This window comes from Hemicordylus capensis, chromosome 2 (assembly GCF_027244095.1).
Source record: "Hemicordylus capensis ecotype Gifberg chromosome 2, rHemCap1.1.pri, whole genome shotgun sequence".
Classification (NCBI taxonomy): domain Eukaryota; kingdom Metazoa; phylum Chordata; class Lepidosauria; order Squamata; family Cordylidae; genus Hemicordylus; species Hemicordylus capensis.
The window spans coordinates 401,113,392-401,128,631 of NC_069658.1; the positions used below are offsets into that span (position 1 = coordinate 401,113,392).

General features: G+C 49.0%; 1 protein-coding gene across 1 annotated transcript; it reads right to left on the bottom strand.

Moving 5' to 3' along the window:
- Positions 1-1,037: 1,037 nt before the first annotated feature.
- CBX4 (chromobox 4) lies at positions 1,038-11,092 on the bottom strand. Its single transcript, XM_053295467.1, has 5 exons — positions 10,891-11,092; positions 10,706-10,749; positions 9,624-9,689; positions 7,052-7,118; positions 1,038-3,398 (listed from the first exon to the last, which is right to left on the bottom strand). The coding sequence occupies exons 1-5, from the start codon at positions 11,086-11,088 to the stop codon at positions 2,025-2,027; spliced, it is 1,749 nt and encodes a 582-aa protein (XP_053151442.1). The 5' UTR covers positions 11,089-11,092; the 3' UTR covers positions 1,038-2,024.
- Between the last annotated feature and the right edge of the window lie 4,148 nt (positions 11,093-15,240).

Genomic DNA, 15,240 nt, shown 5'->3' on the forward strand with positions numbered 1-15,240 from the left:
ACCGGACAGGGCAGGATATATTAATCCAACACAATTCACTCATTTCTTATATTCCACACTTCCCAAAACTCAGAATAGCTCACACTGGGCTCCTATCCAGCAGGCCAACACTGACATTGAAATATTTAATGGTAGAGCTGTCAAGAGTTTCTAGGTATTTCTCAGGAACACCTTTTATTTCTAGGATCATGACTTATTCCTGAAAAACATAGTTTCATAGACAACATGGCCAACATCAGTCACTACCGCTCTACTGCATTCCTTTAGGGAAACTGATTTGGCAGTCTCACTTACTGTTAACCTTCACAGCAAGCAGAAACAGACCACTGCTTGTGCCATGCTCTTTTATCATTGTGTGTATCAGCACAGGTGAGAGAGAATGGTTTTTGTGTTTTAAAATGGTGAGCACACCAATGACTGCTGAGAAATATTTGATAAGGTGCATCTATATGACATTACCTCTCCATGCAAGCCTCAGACACCTTAGCATCTAAATGTAGAGAGCACCGAACCCATTCACAAAGCTGTTAAAATGGATATTCTATCTCTGAAGGATTAGAATTCTTAACTGGGTTGAGGGGAAGAGCCCTTTTGTTGTTGACATTCTATTCAGGATTCCTTAACAATCTGGACATTCTATCCAGGATTCCTTAAGAAGTTACACGACAGATGAAAGAACACACACACACCCCGCCACCCCAGTAGCTTATGTAAAATCTATTTTTCCATCCAATTATGTAGAAACCAGTCCGGAGATTGTGCATGCAGGTTATCTGCTACCTCCCTCTCTTCTGCAAGATTTAAGTATTGGAATTCACCTTAAAATCATAGCAGTGCAGAAGCTAACCCATCATGTGCAAGTGATTCATTGGGCAGCTCCCAGCTAGTTACTGGAAGAGATCTTTTAACCCTGGGCACCAATTATCACATCCCAAATACCCTCCGCAGATTAAGATAGGAGACCCAGGATGACAACATACGCACAGCAACAGGACCCAAAAAGAACCAAAGTTGCAATAAACACACTCAAAACCTCCTGTTTTTGGAAAGGTTTATAGTCCTTTGCAATGACTGTATGACACACAATTTTCCTTCCTCCACCATACAGTCCTCGAAGACCAACAGGTACCCATCAGTGGCCAAGGCCCCACCACTTTTACAGCTGGTCTTTGCAACCCAGACCTAGGCTAGCTGCAGAACATCAAATGCACTTTCAACATCTCCATTTAATATTTACATTCAAGCAATTCTTAATAATTGGAAGCTTATAGTTTAGACATTTCTAGTAGCAGCACTTTCTATAATAGCTTGTTTAGCTTTAGATAATAATTTTTTTTTTTTTTGCACACTGAAAACGACATGTGTTGAAAGTATCAAAAAATATATACCAGAGGAAGGGATGGTTCTGCAGTTTTATGAAAAAGAAGGGTAAGGAAAACAAAACCAGAAGTGGCTTTTAAAAAGGAAAAAAAAATATTCTGATATAGTTTTTTTAATATATATATATATATATAATATATGTATTCAATATAATTATATATATATAGGGCGATCTAGGGAACTCCATAAATCTAGGCTTTTTATATTTCATTATATAAATACCTACAAATAAATATATCAGCACGGCCCACCCAGGGAGGCCTGCTTTCAGCTCAAACAATACATGTTCAGCAACACCACATACAAACGGGAGCAAGAACCACTCAACAAGTTAGCACTGTTAAAATATAATACTATGTAACTCTCCCGTGAGTTAGCTGGGAAGCTGCCACCCTCATCACGTGATGCTCTAGAGGGCAGAGATGGTACTTTAGGAACCAACCAGTATGGAAGGCCACCCTCTAGTGAAGCAGAAGCGCTGTACTCCGCCCTCTCTTCCTCCAGGGCAGGAAGGTGTCCGGTCTCAGTAGGACCTGCCCTACATGCAGTGCCATGTAGTTACTCTGGATAGAACAATACCTTAGAGGAGGAGTCATGTGTCAGGCTGCCAAGGGAGAGCGCCAGGAGCCTGTGCCAGAACCTCCTCACACCATGACATATTCCTTGAAGGTCACAGTCAGGCAGTTTGCCGTCACATCTGTAATTATTATATTCCCAAAGAAAGGCTTGAACTCCTGCATGGGCTCCTCCTCCTCCTCCTCCTCCGCCTCCCCCTCAAACTGTTCCACCTGCTTCGGAGGCTCTGGCACTGGCTTCTCTGCTGGTGCCAAGGGAGCTTCTGGTTTTACTTGCACCAGGCCCAGCTCGCTATCCGCCCGAGCCTTGACGCACCGCAAGTCTATGGGCTCATCTAAGTCCGAGTCCAGCAGGATCACCTCAGGCTGGGAAGTGGGGAGGGCAGGGGGCTGAGGTCTCTCTGGGGCCGAAGGGCTCAAGCAGGTGGGGGCACTGATGCTCCGTGAAGTCAGGCGCTTCTTGCCACTTTCCTTGTCCCCGTGGGGCTCAGAGAGGCAGCGCTTCCGGGACCCACAGCAGCTGGAGGAGAGGTTCAGCCCCGTGGTGGCAGAGCTGTGTTCCTGCTGACTAGAATCCAGGGTCCATGGGGCAAGGTTTGACTTGGTGGTGAGCTGCAGAGGTTGCTGCTCAGGAACGGGCAGCTCTTTACTCAGCGCTGCAGTCTTTGGGGGGCTAGTCCCGAGCTCAGGAACAACCTGAGTGACTTCAGTCCCAGATTTTCCTTTGGGGTCACTGCCTGACCATCTCTCCTCTCCGTGCTTTTTCCACGATGCCTGTCTCTCCTCCACTCCTTTCTTAGGAGTCCTATCCTCCACCATGCGCTTCTTGGGGGGCTCTCCAGACTTTATCTTCACTGCCTGCATGCCATTCTCCATGTACTTGCTCATGACAATCACGATGCGGCCATTCTTGTTTTTATTCTTGACAATCTTCATTTTGCCACCAATGCCGTTGCTGGTCACGCCATCGCGGGGAGGTGGTGGGGGTGGCCCTGTGCCACTGGACAGGTTCTTCTCTGCCCCGTTCTTTCCTTCAGCACCACCTTGGTTCTTTACTGAGTTCAGCAAGCTTTTGGCTGACCCATGAGACCACTTGTCCGAGTGGGACATCAGCGTGCTCTTGCTGTGGTCCAAGCAGGCCTGCCCTTGCTGCGGCTCTTTGCTGCTAGGCTGGTAGTGGGGCTCGTACATCTTGGGATCAGGCTGGTAGTGGTGATGCTTCTTGCTGTTCAGCTGGTAGTAGTACTTCCCTTTGCTGTGGGACTGATGCTTTATGCTGCTCTCCTTGCCATTTGGCTGGTACTGGTGATGCTTCTTGCTATTGAGCTCATACTGATGTTGCTGGCTTTTGCCAGAGCTACCAAGGTCCAGTTTCGGCCTGTTTTCCATGGCAGGGCCCTGAAGTCCGGTGAGGACATTCGAGCGGCGTGCAAAGGATGGCAACTGCAAAAAAGAAGAAGAAGTGGAGGGAGCACCCATTAAGAACTTTGTTAGAAGGCTGGCATATCATATTGAACCTATTAAAGACAGACCTAAGCACATCCCATAAAAACCAATACCTGGACATCAACCATCGTGAAGGATCTAGTTGCCAGCCTAACCATCTTGCCCTACCCTTCCTCTGATGGAGCCACACAAACAATTAGAAGCAATTAATTAATTAATTAGAAATTAGAAGCAATTAAAAACAGCCTTCCAATCAATTGTCCTTTTGAGCACAAGGGCAAAAGAATGTCTAAGAAACGGAGCCAGGAATGGGCGAGAGCATTTGAGGCACACAGGACTGTCAATCTTTTTGCCCCTCCTCGCTGCTCAGCTGTGTCTGCCCCATTTCCCAGCCAAGCTCTGCAAGGAAGAGGCAGGGCAGAAACTGGAAACCCCGCCCCCAGCTGCATGCGTGGCCACCAGGGAAGCAACTGCTTCAGCTCAGGACTGTGCAGCCACCCCTGCTCAGCGGGGCAAGGAACCCTCTCTTTAGAAGCCTACCTGCGCACATATTCTCTCCCTTGGTGCTGCAAAGGGAAGCTTGCCCAATGAGCAGCTAGCTAGCTGCTTGCAGATGGAAGTGGCGATTGGCTGTTCCTCTGGTAGGGCTGGAGGAGGACGACTGAAGGACACGGGTGGTATGTTTATATTCACTTTTTAAAAAAATTGGCACCTCCTAAGTAGCTTAATACATCTTTTATTATGTCTAATGCCAGTGTCTATCACCTAGGGCAGGCATCCCCAAACTGCGGCCCTTCATATGTTGCTGAACTACAACTCCCAGCATCCCTAGACACAATTTTTTGTGGCTGAGTATGCTGGAAGTTGTAGTTCAGCAACATCTGGAGGGCCACAGTTTGGGGATGCCTGACCTAGGGGGTGTGGGTGTGTGAGAGAGAGGTATCTAGCCAGCTGCTTGCCTTTCCCATGGTTTGCAACTGAACTTTGCAAGCAGAGGCACTCTTTACCCCTGGACTTCCCAGCCTCCACATCCTCCTTAGTCTGTCCTGGGTGGTGCTGGCCTGTCACTGCACTAGGCTGCTGAGTGTGACCTCGGCTTTAGAGCCAGAGTGGGAAAAGAAATGTGTGGGATGGGAATATGTTAAGCTGTGTGTTGAAATGTTTCTGCAAATGCATATTTGCATAGATATACCTGCTTTTATATTCTTACATTCTTGTGAGTTCAGTTGCTGTTTGTGTCCTCAAGAACCCATGTGTTAAAAATACTGCATGTGTCATGGTGAAAACGGGGGGGGGGGCCTCCAAAATTACCTAGGTGCACCTCTGCTTACAAGCGATGGATCTTGAGATTTAGTTAGTTTCTTGATTGTTGGGGTGTGAGGGAGAGAGCCTTTATGCTGCCTGCTCTGACTCTTTGCAAAAAGGCTTCCTATTGTTGAAAATCACACCACAAGTGACCATCTCAGTGTCTGAGAACTGATCATGAAAGGAGGGGTGGGGGAGGGAAATAAAGAGGTGTGGGCAGGTTCCCCACCACCATGCAAAGAGGAGTTTCTTTGTGTACAAAAGAAGTACTCTACAGGCACATCACCATCAACAACCCATGTGTCTTCCTCAGACCATCCTGCTCTTCCTCAAAGGAGCCCAGAGCAGTATACATGGTTTGTGCTTATCCTCACAACAACCCTGTGAGGTAGGTTAGGCTGAGGGAGCAGTGACTGGCCAGAGTCACCAAATGAATGGGGATTTGAACTCTGGTCTCCTCAATTCTAGTCCAACACTATTCACATGCCATTGTTTTCAAGTTTCCTGGAAGTACCTGGAAACTTGAGTGCTTTTTGTGTGAGTGTACATGCGTTCATTTCTAGAGTGAGCATGACTACAGATCCCTCAAATGCAGAGGACAGAAGGTGTACCCGCACTCAATTCAATATGTGAATATCTTTATTGGCATACACTGCCCACAGGCTGTACATGTACAGACTATAAACCATGTGACCAGGGCTTCTGATATCCAAGGATATCTACATGTGCTCACAAATGGGGATTGGTAATTGTAACAGAGGATGGGCTTCAGACAGACTGCCTTGAATTGAGGATTGCTGCAATGAATGCTACACAAATAGCGGCTAGTGGCAGTGGTGTTGATGTGTTTTCTAGAATTCCTTGTACACTGATGTTTGGTGTTGCTGCTGGTTCATCACTTGCTTGGCTTAAAGAAGCTGGGATTTTTTCACTGGATGCTGCATGCATTGGTACTGGTTACTGGTGGAGCTGGGTGTCCCCCCTCCCGCAAAGAGGAAGGAACCCACTTTCAGTTCTTGAGCACAGGCCCTCCCCATTCAGCGTTTGTAATGCCACTGCTCCTGGGTAATGCCAATCTCTAGGATTTCATAGGGTGATCATTTATCTTACTCCTATTCAGCCATTGTGTTTTATATGCGTGCACATGCATTTATTTTAAAAGTGAACCTGGGTACAGACCCACTCAAATACAGGGAACAGTTAGGAAGCGTACTGCTGTACCTGGGTTGTTCCCAATTCCATCAAGCAAAAATGCAAGAAAGCATTGAGAGAGAGAGAGAGAGAGAGAGAGAGAGAGAGAGAGAGAGAGAGTGTGAGAGAGAATAAGTGATTGATTTCCTCCCACCCCCATGCTAGAGCTGCTCTGTGTGAGTGTTTCTCTCCAAGAGAGATGTGTGTGTGTGCGCATTTCTTTGTGTGAGATTTCTGCCCTCCACTCCATGGTTGAACTGCTCCATGTGTGTTGTTTTTCTCCATGAGGGGTTTTTTTCTCCCCACCCCCGCCCTTGGAAGCTACTCTTTTGGGGGTGAGAGTTGGTTTGGTTAAAAAATTTTTTTTTTTTTGCTGTGGCTTCCAAACTCTAGCAAAACTGAATTGCTGTTTGTTATTTAAAATATAGTTATGTACTGCTTTTCAACAACAGCAACAAAAATTACATATCAGCAAAAATTTTAAGAACCCCTCCAGGCAGATGCTTGCTGGAGCAGAAGGGGGTTAGAGAAGCCTGTGCTGCCAGAAGAAGCCCCCCTATGGAGCCCCCCCCCAAAAAATTCTTGCACACAGTCCCATTCAGACCTTATTACGCCACTGGTCTGTGGAGAACCAAAGGAATCAAGCAACCAAGAAATTACTGCAACAGTCCTCCTTGCCCCTAGTTCCCTGCTTCTTGCCAGCACCTGGCAGTCTTCTTTTTGCTGCTCCATAGCATCCACCAAGAAAACTGATTTGGGTATAGTGGGCTTACTTATGGAAATCCAAAATGCAGTCTACATCCACTTTGCTGTATTTGAATACATTCCACATATGTTGGCAAGAGGCCTTATGAAGTCACAGTTGGTGTTAGCTGGATGGCTTCCAGGGAGCGAGGGTGGGCAAAGCTTCCTCTGGCATTTAGAATTAACAAGGCATTTATATGTACTATGCACACAATGCATGATGAAACTCTTCTCCCCAAGGAAAGGCATGAACCAATGCAGAGGATATTCAATAATAATAGTTTTTAAAAATGCTTTTTAAAACCAGCATTTCCAGCAATATTACCACTTCAAGACTTGGTCAATTTTACTGTCTCTTCTTCTTCTTTTTTTTAAAGGAAGGAACAAACAGAAGGATTGACTGAATTTACCTGAACTACCAGAGGCTTTGGTTTTGGTCCTCGTTTGCGGTATCCCATCAGTTGCTCCTGCCTCTCCCTGAAGGAACAAAAATCAAGAGTGATGTAAGAAACCTCTGCTTCAAACAGCACACTAGAGGATGGAGGGGGGGCAGGGAGGGGAGAAGATGACTTTTAGCTTCCTAGCTCAGCGCAAATGCATGCACACTTCCCTGGGACAAAGCCCCAGTGGAACATGCTTCTAAATTAATAAATATGCATAGGATCATTCTGCACATTTACCACAGAGCAGTAGAAGGAACCTACCATATGAAAGGCAATGAGATAAGACTACCTAAAGGTCATAGTAATAATTGATATGAGGCAGCAGGCACTACTTCCTCAAGCCCCCGCATAACATCCATGATTCCTATGGAGAAGAATTAAAACTCACAGGGGGTGGAGGAAGGCTACCATTTCCACACAACACTAGCAACATCTCTGAAGCATTGTTTTAAAACTGAGTCCACACACTAGCAAACAGATTGAATACTGGAATCACAGACATAAGAAATACAAAACAGCATTTAGTCTTGTGCATGAAAATGCCCTACATTTATCTCACCAAGAAATTAGCAAGGCCCTTATGAAGATCTAGGAATGCACAGAGAACTCTGAAAGAGATATTTTGCCTTTCCCAAGGAGCCTGGATTTTTTCCAGCTCCACATACAAAAGCAGTCAGAGACAATCTAATCTTAGGTTTTGCAACAGCACAAACCACTGAATTCCTCTGGCCAAGTTCTCAGGTCTCCCATTTAAACCGAAATAATAAAAATATTTACCTCAATTTGCAAATGAAACATTTGGGAATATCTACCAATTCTTTCCCAACCCTTGTTAGCAACTTCCTTTTTAAGACACCAGGTTACAAAGGTTGCAATATTAAACACAATTACTTGGAAATAAGTTTTATTTGAACTTGTGGGGCTTAATTCCAAGTCAACATACTGAGGAGCTTGCAGTAAGGCAGCAGTTTCAAACACCCCTTCAAATCAGTGGGGCTTACTGTCAAGCAAAGAAGGGTTAGAAGCCTCGAGATACAAATGCTCTTGTAGAAACTTATCAAGCCTCCCCCCACACAAAGCATCCCACTTCCACCAAAAAGGAACCCTAATAATAGCATATTCAGCAACTACCTATAAGGGAGCAAACAGGAAGGGCAGAAGCTAACAGCTTTCATGGAAATGTTGTGCAATAGCACTACATGTGGGTATGACAGCAAACAACAGACCAAACACACGCGGTGGGGAAGTCTGGGCATGCCCCTCCCCACGATATACACTCCCCCCACCCCGTCGTGTTTTGGTAACCAGCAGCAGCGAGCTGCCAACTTCCCATCCATGCACAGCCAGGGAGGTGGGAGCCACAAGCTTTTGCAGGCAAGCAGGAGCTGCACTGGATGCTAATCACCTCATTAGGATTCACATAACGAGCCCCTTCCCCCAATAGCTGCCTCAAAGGCCACTCACTGACTCCGCGCGGGGAGGGGAAGGGGAGACCATTCTCTGGTTTGCTTAGCAGCAAAGTAAACTAAATTACAGATCTAATATGTGGAAAGAAGCGGGAGAGGGCAGAGCCGACGAGGGGCAGCCCCCACCCTCAAGGGCTGGCTCGAGCGGCCCAGAAAACGCTGTGCACAATGCAAGGCTGGGAGCGCGCGTCGTTCGAAGCAGGAGTCGGATTCTCGCGGTGTAAGCAGCCCTGGGCACCTGGGGATTCCTCCCCGCCTCCGGCTTCTGACACTTTGCAAGGCCAAGAGCCCCAAGGTTGCGTCAGAATCTCCCAGCAGGATAGGAAATGCAGAGCGTTCAGAAGGGACACCAGCAGCAGCAGGATGCAAGCGCCAGGCGCGGTCACTTTGGAAGCCCAAGGGGCCTGCCCCCCTCCCCCGCTGTCGCCTCCCGTCTCCTCTTCCCAAGGCTGAAGTTCAGTTCAGCTTGCACCAGCCCCCCTGCAGGAAGCCAGGCGCGCGGAAGGAGGGCAGCTTTACGCCCCGCAGTCTACGGACTCTCTCTCTCTCCCGGGCAGGCCTAAGCTCTCAGAGCGCGGCAGTTTGCAACTGGCAATGGCAAGCAAACCCTCTTCGCCTCTAACGGGCTGGGGGAGGGGAGCTTGATCCGCAGCCCCATTCCTCCCAGGAAGGCTTGCAGAAACTGCCAAGCACAGCAGCGAGCACGCACAGGCCACCACTCCCTTCCGTCACGTGCAAGCACCACCTTGCATCTGCTGGCAACTCCGCGCTGGGGGAAGGAAGTCTGCGCTGCAGCAGGGAAAGGGTTAACGCGAAGTTTCCCTAACCCGCAGGCAGTGCGAGTTGCACAAGGCTGCCACGCTTCCCACGACCTGCGGGAGCGGACGAACGGAGGTGCTCCCGTTCTTATGGGCCCGCAGCAATCGCGGGAAGTGACCCGAATTCGCAGCCCCTCTTCCCGGCAGTGCAGTGGCTGTTGCTAGGCTTCCACTCCCTCCCCAAAGGATATAGATTTGTGCCTGTGCAGCGCGCCCCACCGCTACACGCAAACTCTTTGCTATGCAAGCTCTCACCTGTTTTGAAAGGCGATCAGTAGCCTGGGATCCAGAATATTTTCCTCCGGCTCCCACGTGTTATATCTTGAAAGGGAAATGAATTGGATTAAAAATAAATAAATAACAAGCAATATGGAGCAATAATTATCATTTGCCCTCCCCTGACAGGAGGGGGGCTATTAACTGCGCACACACCCCACCAGCGAGCTGCTTGTAGGGGGCCATTTTAGAGATTGGCCATATTAAGCCGCCGCCCCCTCCCGTTTCCCAGGACCTATTTCAAAGTGCGCATTCAGGACTGCCGCTACCCCGAGAAGGGGGATGGGAAGAGGAGGAAGGGGCGGGAGGACATCAAGGTCTGCTTATTTAGCCAGTTATTATTCTGGAAGAATCCTAAGTACCCCGTTGCAAGGGGGCTTTCAAATCCCCGGGATCCCCTCCGCGAGCTAGCCAAACGGCTCCCCAAATTAGCCCCCACCGCGCCCCACCTCTGCATCCAACCCAGCCCGGCTCCTCCAGCCTCCTCGCTAGACTCTGTCATCCTCCAGACCACCCCAATAGCCTACAGTTCTCCCACATCTCCTTCGACCCGATCGCAGTAGCACGGAGGGGCAGTCAAGTTAAATTCGCAGCCTCCCCGCCACCCGAGCAGCAACTTGGTGACAGTCCTCTGCTTTCCCCGGTTTCTTCATCCCGGAGCAGATTAAAGGGTTTAAAATAGATTTTCAGTATAGATTTCATTTTCTTCCTCCCCCCCTCCCCCCACTGATCTCTGGGTTGCTCGGTTCTGCAATATGGAGCCCGCTTTCCAAGGGAAAGGAGCCATTTTCTGCAACTGCTGAACATCAGTCGCCGCCTTGCCTCCCTTCTCTGAAGCCGCTGCTGGGTCTACACCCCGATACCTTCGCTTTCTATTACGCGGCCCTCCCCCCAACTTCATACACCTCCCCCATTAATACATGCATGAAAAATCGAGGCATTTTCCGGACTGCCAGAGCAGGGTAGAGCGCTAGCGGGGGAATGGTCAGCCGCTGCAGCCCGCCTTAGAGACAGGGAGCCGATCGGGTTCCTTGTCGCCCCATTCCCTCCAGAGGACTTACTTGGAAGACCAGCCTCTCCATTTGACGAGGTATTCCACTCGGCCCTGCAAAAGGGAGGTGAGGGGGAGAAGGCGTCAAGCTCCGGAGAGATCCCCCACAGCCTGCCCCAGACCAATAGCCCTCCCTTCTCTGCCCTCTTCTCTACCCTTGACTCTCCTCGCCACAAACCTTGCTTGCCCACTCACCTTCCGGATGCGCTTCTTTTCGATGCTTTCCACCGCGAAGACGTGCTCTCCTACTGCCGGCAGCTCCATTTTGGAGGGGTGCGATCGGGAGGAGGGGGAACTGGGGGCTCGTGTCTCGCAGGCAGGCAGCTCGTCCTCGCCGCTCGGTTCGCCTTTCCAGACAACTGAGCTCCAACCTCTTGCAGCAGCGCAACTCATGCAAATCCTACCGGAGACGTCAGAAGGGGGCGGGGACCTCGCTGCCTGTCAAAGAGAGAGGCAGACCGAGGATTGGATCAGTTCCGTGGAAGGGTGGGGAAAGTGGGGGGAGGGGGAAAGAGCGAACGTTCGGGGTAATGGGGCTGGATTTGCCCCCACTGTAGGCGGTGTGGAGAGGGGGTAAATGAAAGAAGGCTGCTCCACTGGCCACTAAATTGCCCTCAAGTCCGTGGCAAACTGCTCCAGCTAGAATACAATCCTTCTTGAATAATAGCTATTGAGAAGCATTGATTGTCCACTCCAGTCCTCTGATGCTACCCCGGGGTGTAACTCTATGACCTGGCAAGGACCCCAAGTTTTCAATATCGCTCCCAAACTGGAAAACTGAGACGTTCTCTAGTTTGCAGAACAAGGGGCACTTCGGAGTTGTGGCGTCAGGAGTAACAAGGGACAACCTTCTATGGAAGCTCGAAGAGGCATCCTGTTATCATCAGTGGGAGGATTGTTCTGCGGTGGGATAAAGGACCTGTAGGATAAGGGACATTTTAAATTGCGGGTGAGCCCTTAGAAGAGATCTGGCAACTCTACCTAGGAAATGGTCAAATGGGGGCAGGGGAGGCGAGGTTTAAAAGTCATTGAGGTTGGGAGAAAAGAGGGGTGGAAAGGTGTGTAAGGGCATTTTGACAATCCAGTCTCACAGTAGAAGGCGGCTTCTGAGAGTGAATGGCATCAAATTTTATACTTTGATCTTGCTGCTCAATTATCCTAAAAAAGGAAAGGAAAAAGCCCTCACGAGGATCCTTCTTAAAATGGTCACCAAATGCTGTCCCTAGGATCAAAATATTATCCTCGAATAGTTCACCTGGTTGGGAGGAGCCTCCTGTCGCTTTAATTAACCCAGTGCCTACAAGGACTGAAGTTGAAAGGGAAGGGGAAATGGGAGTAGAAAGAAGTAGGTGAGCCAGATGAACGACAACAGGGTGACATTAGCTAGAGCAGTTGAGTGGAAGACAAGCGGGAAAAGCTGGTAGGGTGGAGGGAAGGAATTAAGCCAACGAGGTGAGTGTGCATTGGGGTGGGTGGGTGGGTGGGTGGGGGTGCCTCAAAGTCCTCTTCTTCTCTTGACGCCAGAGAAGAGTCTAGTAACGCAGTGCGCAATTGAATCCTAGTAGCCGTGGGAGCAAGGCAAGGCGAGACCCGAGAGAAAAGCCCGAGATGGGAAAGGACAGACAATGGAAACCAACCAGCTGTTGCTCAAACGTGGGATCGGGGCTACGTGGAAGATAAGAGAAGGGGGGCAGAGGGGTCTGGACTGGAGAAGCAGCAATCTCCCTCCGCCCTCACTGCAGGGGGAGAAACCGCCTAGTTTACTGGGTAGTCTAAATAATGAGCAGCAAGATTATATTCCGGGTGGTGGAGGACGGAAACTAGGTGGGGTCCATCGGTGTCTTGCCTGAGAGAGAAGGGAAAGTGTAGGGGACAGAGGCCACTTCTCCTCCTAGTCAGTCCGACTCCTCACTCAAGGGCAGGGAAACAGGGCAAATCTTTAGGAAGCTGGATGCAACCCAGGTTTACTCCAGTCCACCACCATCCGGTTGGGGTCAATGGGAAAAGTGTAGAGAGGCTGGACAATTCCTCACTTTCGACTGGAAACTTAGAGAAGTGCAAGACCGCGTCTCGGGGTTCTCTTGGGGAAACCCCCGGCAGAGACGCACTTTTCCAGAAGTGCCTGCCTTGGACCCTAGAGACGAACCGGTGTATTGTGGCATGAGGAGCTTTTCTTAAGCAAGAGTCTGCCAAATCCAATGGGAGTCACTGGACACTTTTGTTAGCCCTGAGGTCAAGGCGAGAAAGAATCTTTTGCCCCTTATTGCATATTCACCCCACAAGAGCCATAATTGCCCCGATGTTTGAAGCGTCTGCCCCCGTGCAACCGTTCTACAATTCGGAGCTGGAGTGCGCCAAATGAGGGTACAGGAAAGGGTGGGGCCGGGTGTCGAGTCCTCCGACTACATGGTGGTCTGCTTCTGGGAGCTCAATTCGGAGAGGAAGCGGATTAATCTGAGTAAAGGGGCTTTTCCACAGAGGAGGCATAGTCCGTCCCTCATAGCCAATTGTGTGAAATCTTGCTGAAAACCCGAGCACCGGCAACGGGCTTATAAACTAGTAGGAGTGGCGGTGGGTGTCTGGCTTTATGGGATTCCAAATCTGCATGGGCAAAACAGTCCTCGGACAGGTGGCTGCTGTGGCAAGCTTTCTGTGTGATGCGAGGGGAAGCGCAAGCCAATTCCTCAGAAGCTCCCCATTCAGCACCGTGGAAAAATGATCAGACCCCGATTGTCCTTCATTACCTATCAAAACCCGTTTGCTTAGAAATCATAAGGAGTGGTTTTTACACCACTCACATTTCCTTTTTCCCCCCCCTCCACGCGCGGCCAGCTGGATTTTTTAGTATCCACCTCCTATAGAGCTGCCCACGAGTACGCCCCCTACCGACGCCTGGAAGAAATTAGCGCTCTCGCTCTCTCTCAAAATCCAGAAATCTCCCGCCTAGCGTGTTCTTCCGAGTCCCGCAAGGCTGAATAGTTCGATCGGTAGACAAGGAAGGCAGGTGCTTGTATGACTGCAGAAGCGTCCCCTTAAAAAGTTATCCACTCCCTGAATTCGGGTAAAACGAAGATTACAATCCTCGTTTTACTCAAATCAGTGCGGCGGTGGTCCATTGATCCCACGGGGTGGGGAGTGTTGTGCGTGCGCTTGCGTGAAAGAACGAGAATTATCTTCATTTGGACAAGCTACGCAGGTCGCATATACAAGATCGCATCTTTCTCTTCAACATTAATCCAGAATAAATACGAACCCTTGCTTCTGTACTCATAATAACAGATGATTAGAATTTCCCCTCCACGCGTAAGCATGCATTAAAGGACTGCGGAAAACCAGCCCGCCCACAACACTTTTAACCTCTTGACTGTGGGCATTACATATGATTAGGGTGTTTAAGTGGTAACTAATCCGGGTTAAGTGTTCTTCAAGAATGCATTAAGGTTTTGCACCAAATTCAATTATTTTATTTTATTTTTATTTTTATTTTGACATGCTTTTCTCGGGGGTCGCTGGATCATTTTAGTGTCACGTCTTCTTAAGTAACTCTGACCCATTGTAGAGCATTCATTCAAATGCTGGGGGAGGGAGAATAAAACTCCATCCGACCAAGTGGAACATGCAAGGCTCTTGACATAGTTTAATAAAAAATTCTCGGGCGGAGGGAGAGATTGATGTGGAGTCATGATTATAGGTGAGAAGGGGAAAGCGCAAAAGGTTCAAAATCTATACTTCTAAAGTATGCAGGGAAGACTCTGGCAACCAGGTTGCACACCGATTCCTTAGATCATTATAGCCCTAAAAGTTCCCATTCTTCATAGGTTTGTCTCTTGCCAAAATATCAGTTCCAGTTGCATTATCGCAGCGGTGATGAGTTTTAATCCGACAGCTAATCCGAGTAGTACGGAGGTAAAGCAACCTGATTTCTCCTCTCCTTTCCAATAGAAAGCCCTCCCTTTTAGCCTGGCATCCTACAAGCGTTATGGTTCCATAAACATGGCACATGACGCAATGAAGCACAACGTCACCGGTGCTGGGTTAAGGAGCCGGACCTGCTCTAGCCTGCAGTAAGTAAAAAGTAAAGTGTGCCGTCGAGTCGATTTCGACTCCTGGCGCCCACAAAGCTCTGTGGTTTTCTTTGGTAGAATACAGGAGGGGCTTACCATTGCCTCATCCCGCGCAGTGTGAGATGATACCTTTCAGCGTCTTCCTATATAGCTGCTGCCTGACATAGTACCAGCGGGGATTCAAACTGGCAACCTTCTGCTTGTTAGTCAAGCATTTCCCTGCTGTGCCACTTAAGGCTGCAGTAGCTAGGGGTAAACAGGTAGGACTCAGCAGAAGCCAGGAAGCTGAAATAACTTTGAATTGTAGCAAGAAACAATTTGGAAGAACGGCAAAGTGAAACACAGCAATAAGTGACCCCTGAAGAGTAAGTAGTTGTCTGGAGTGGGGCTGGGTCAGGCAGCAGGTCCCTCGAGGGTCCCTCCCTAAAAAAGTTAGCTAGAAGGAAGAATTTCGCCAGCGGAGGCTTCCCTTGCTACAGCA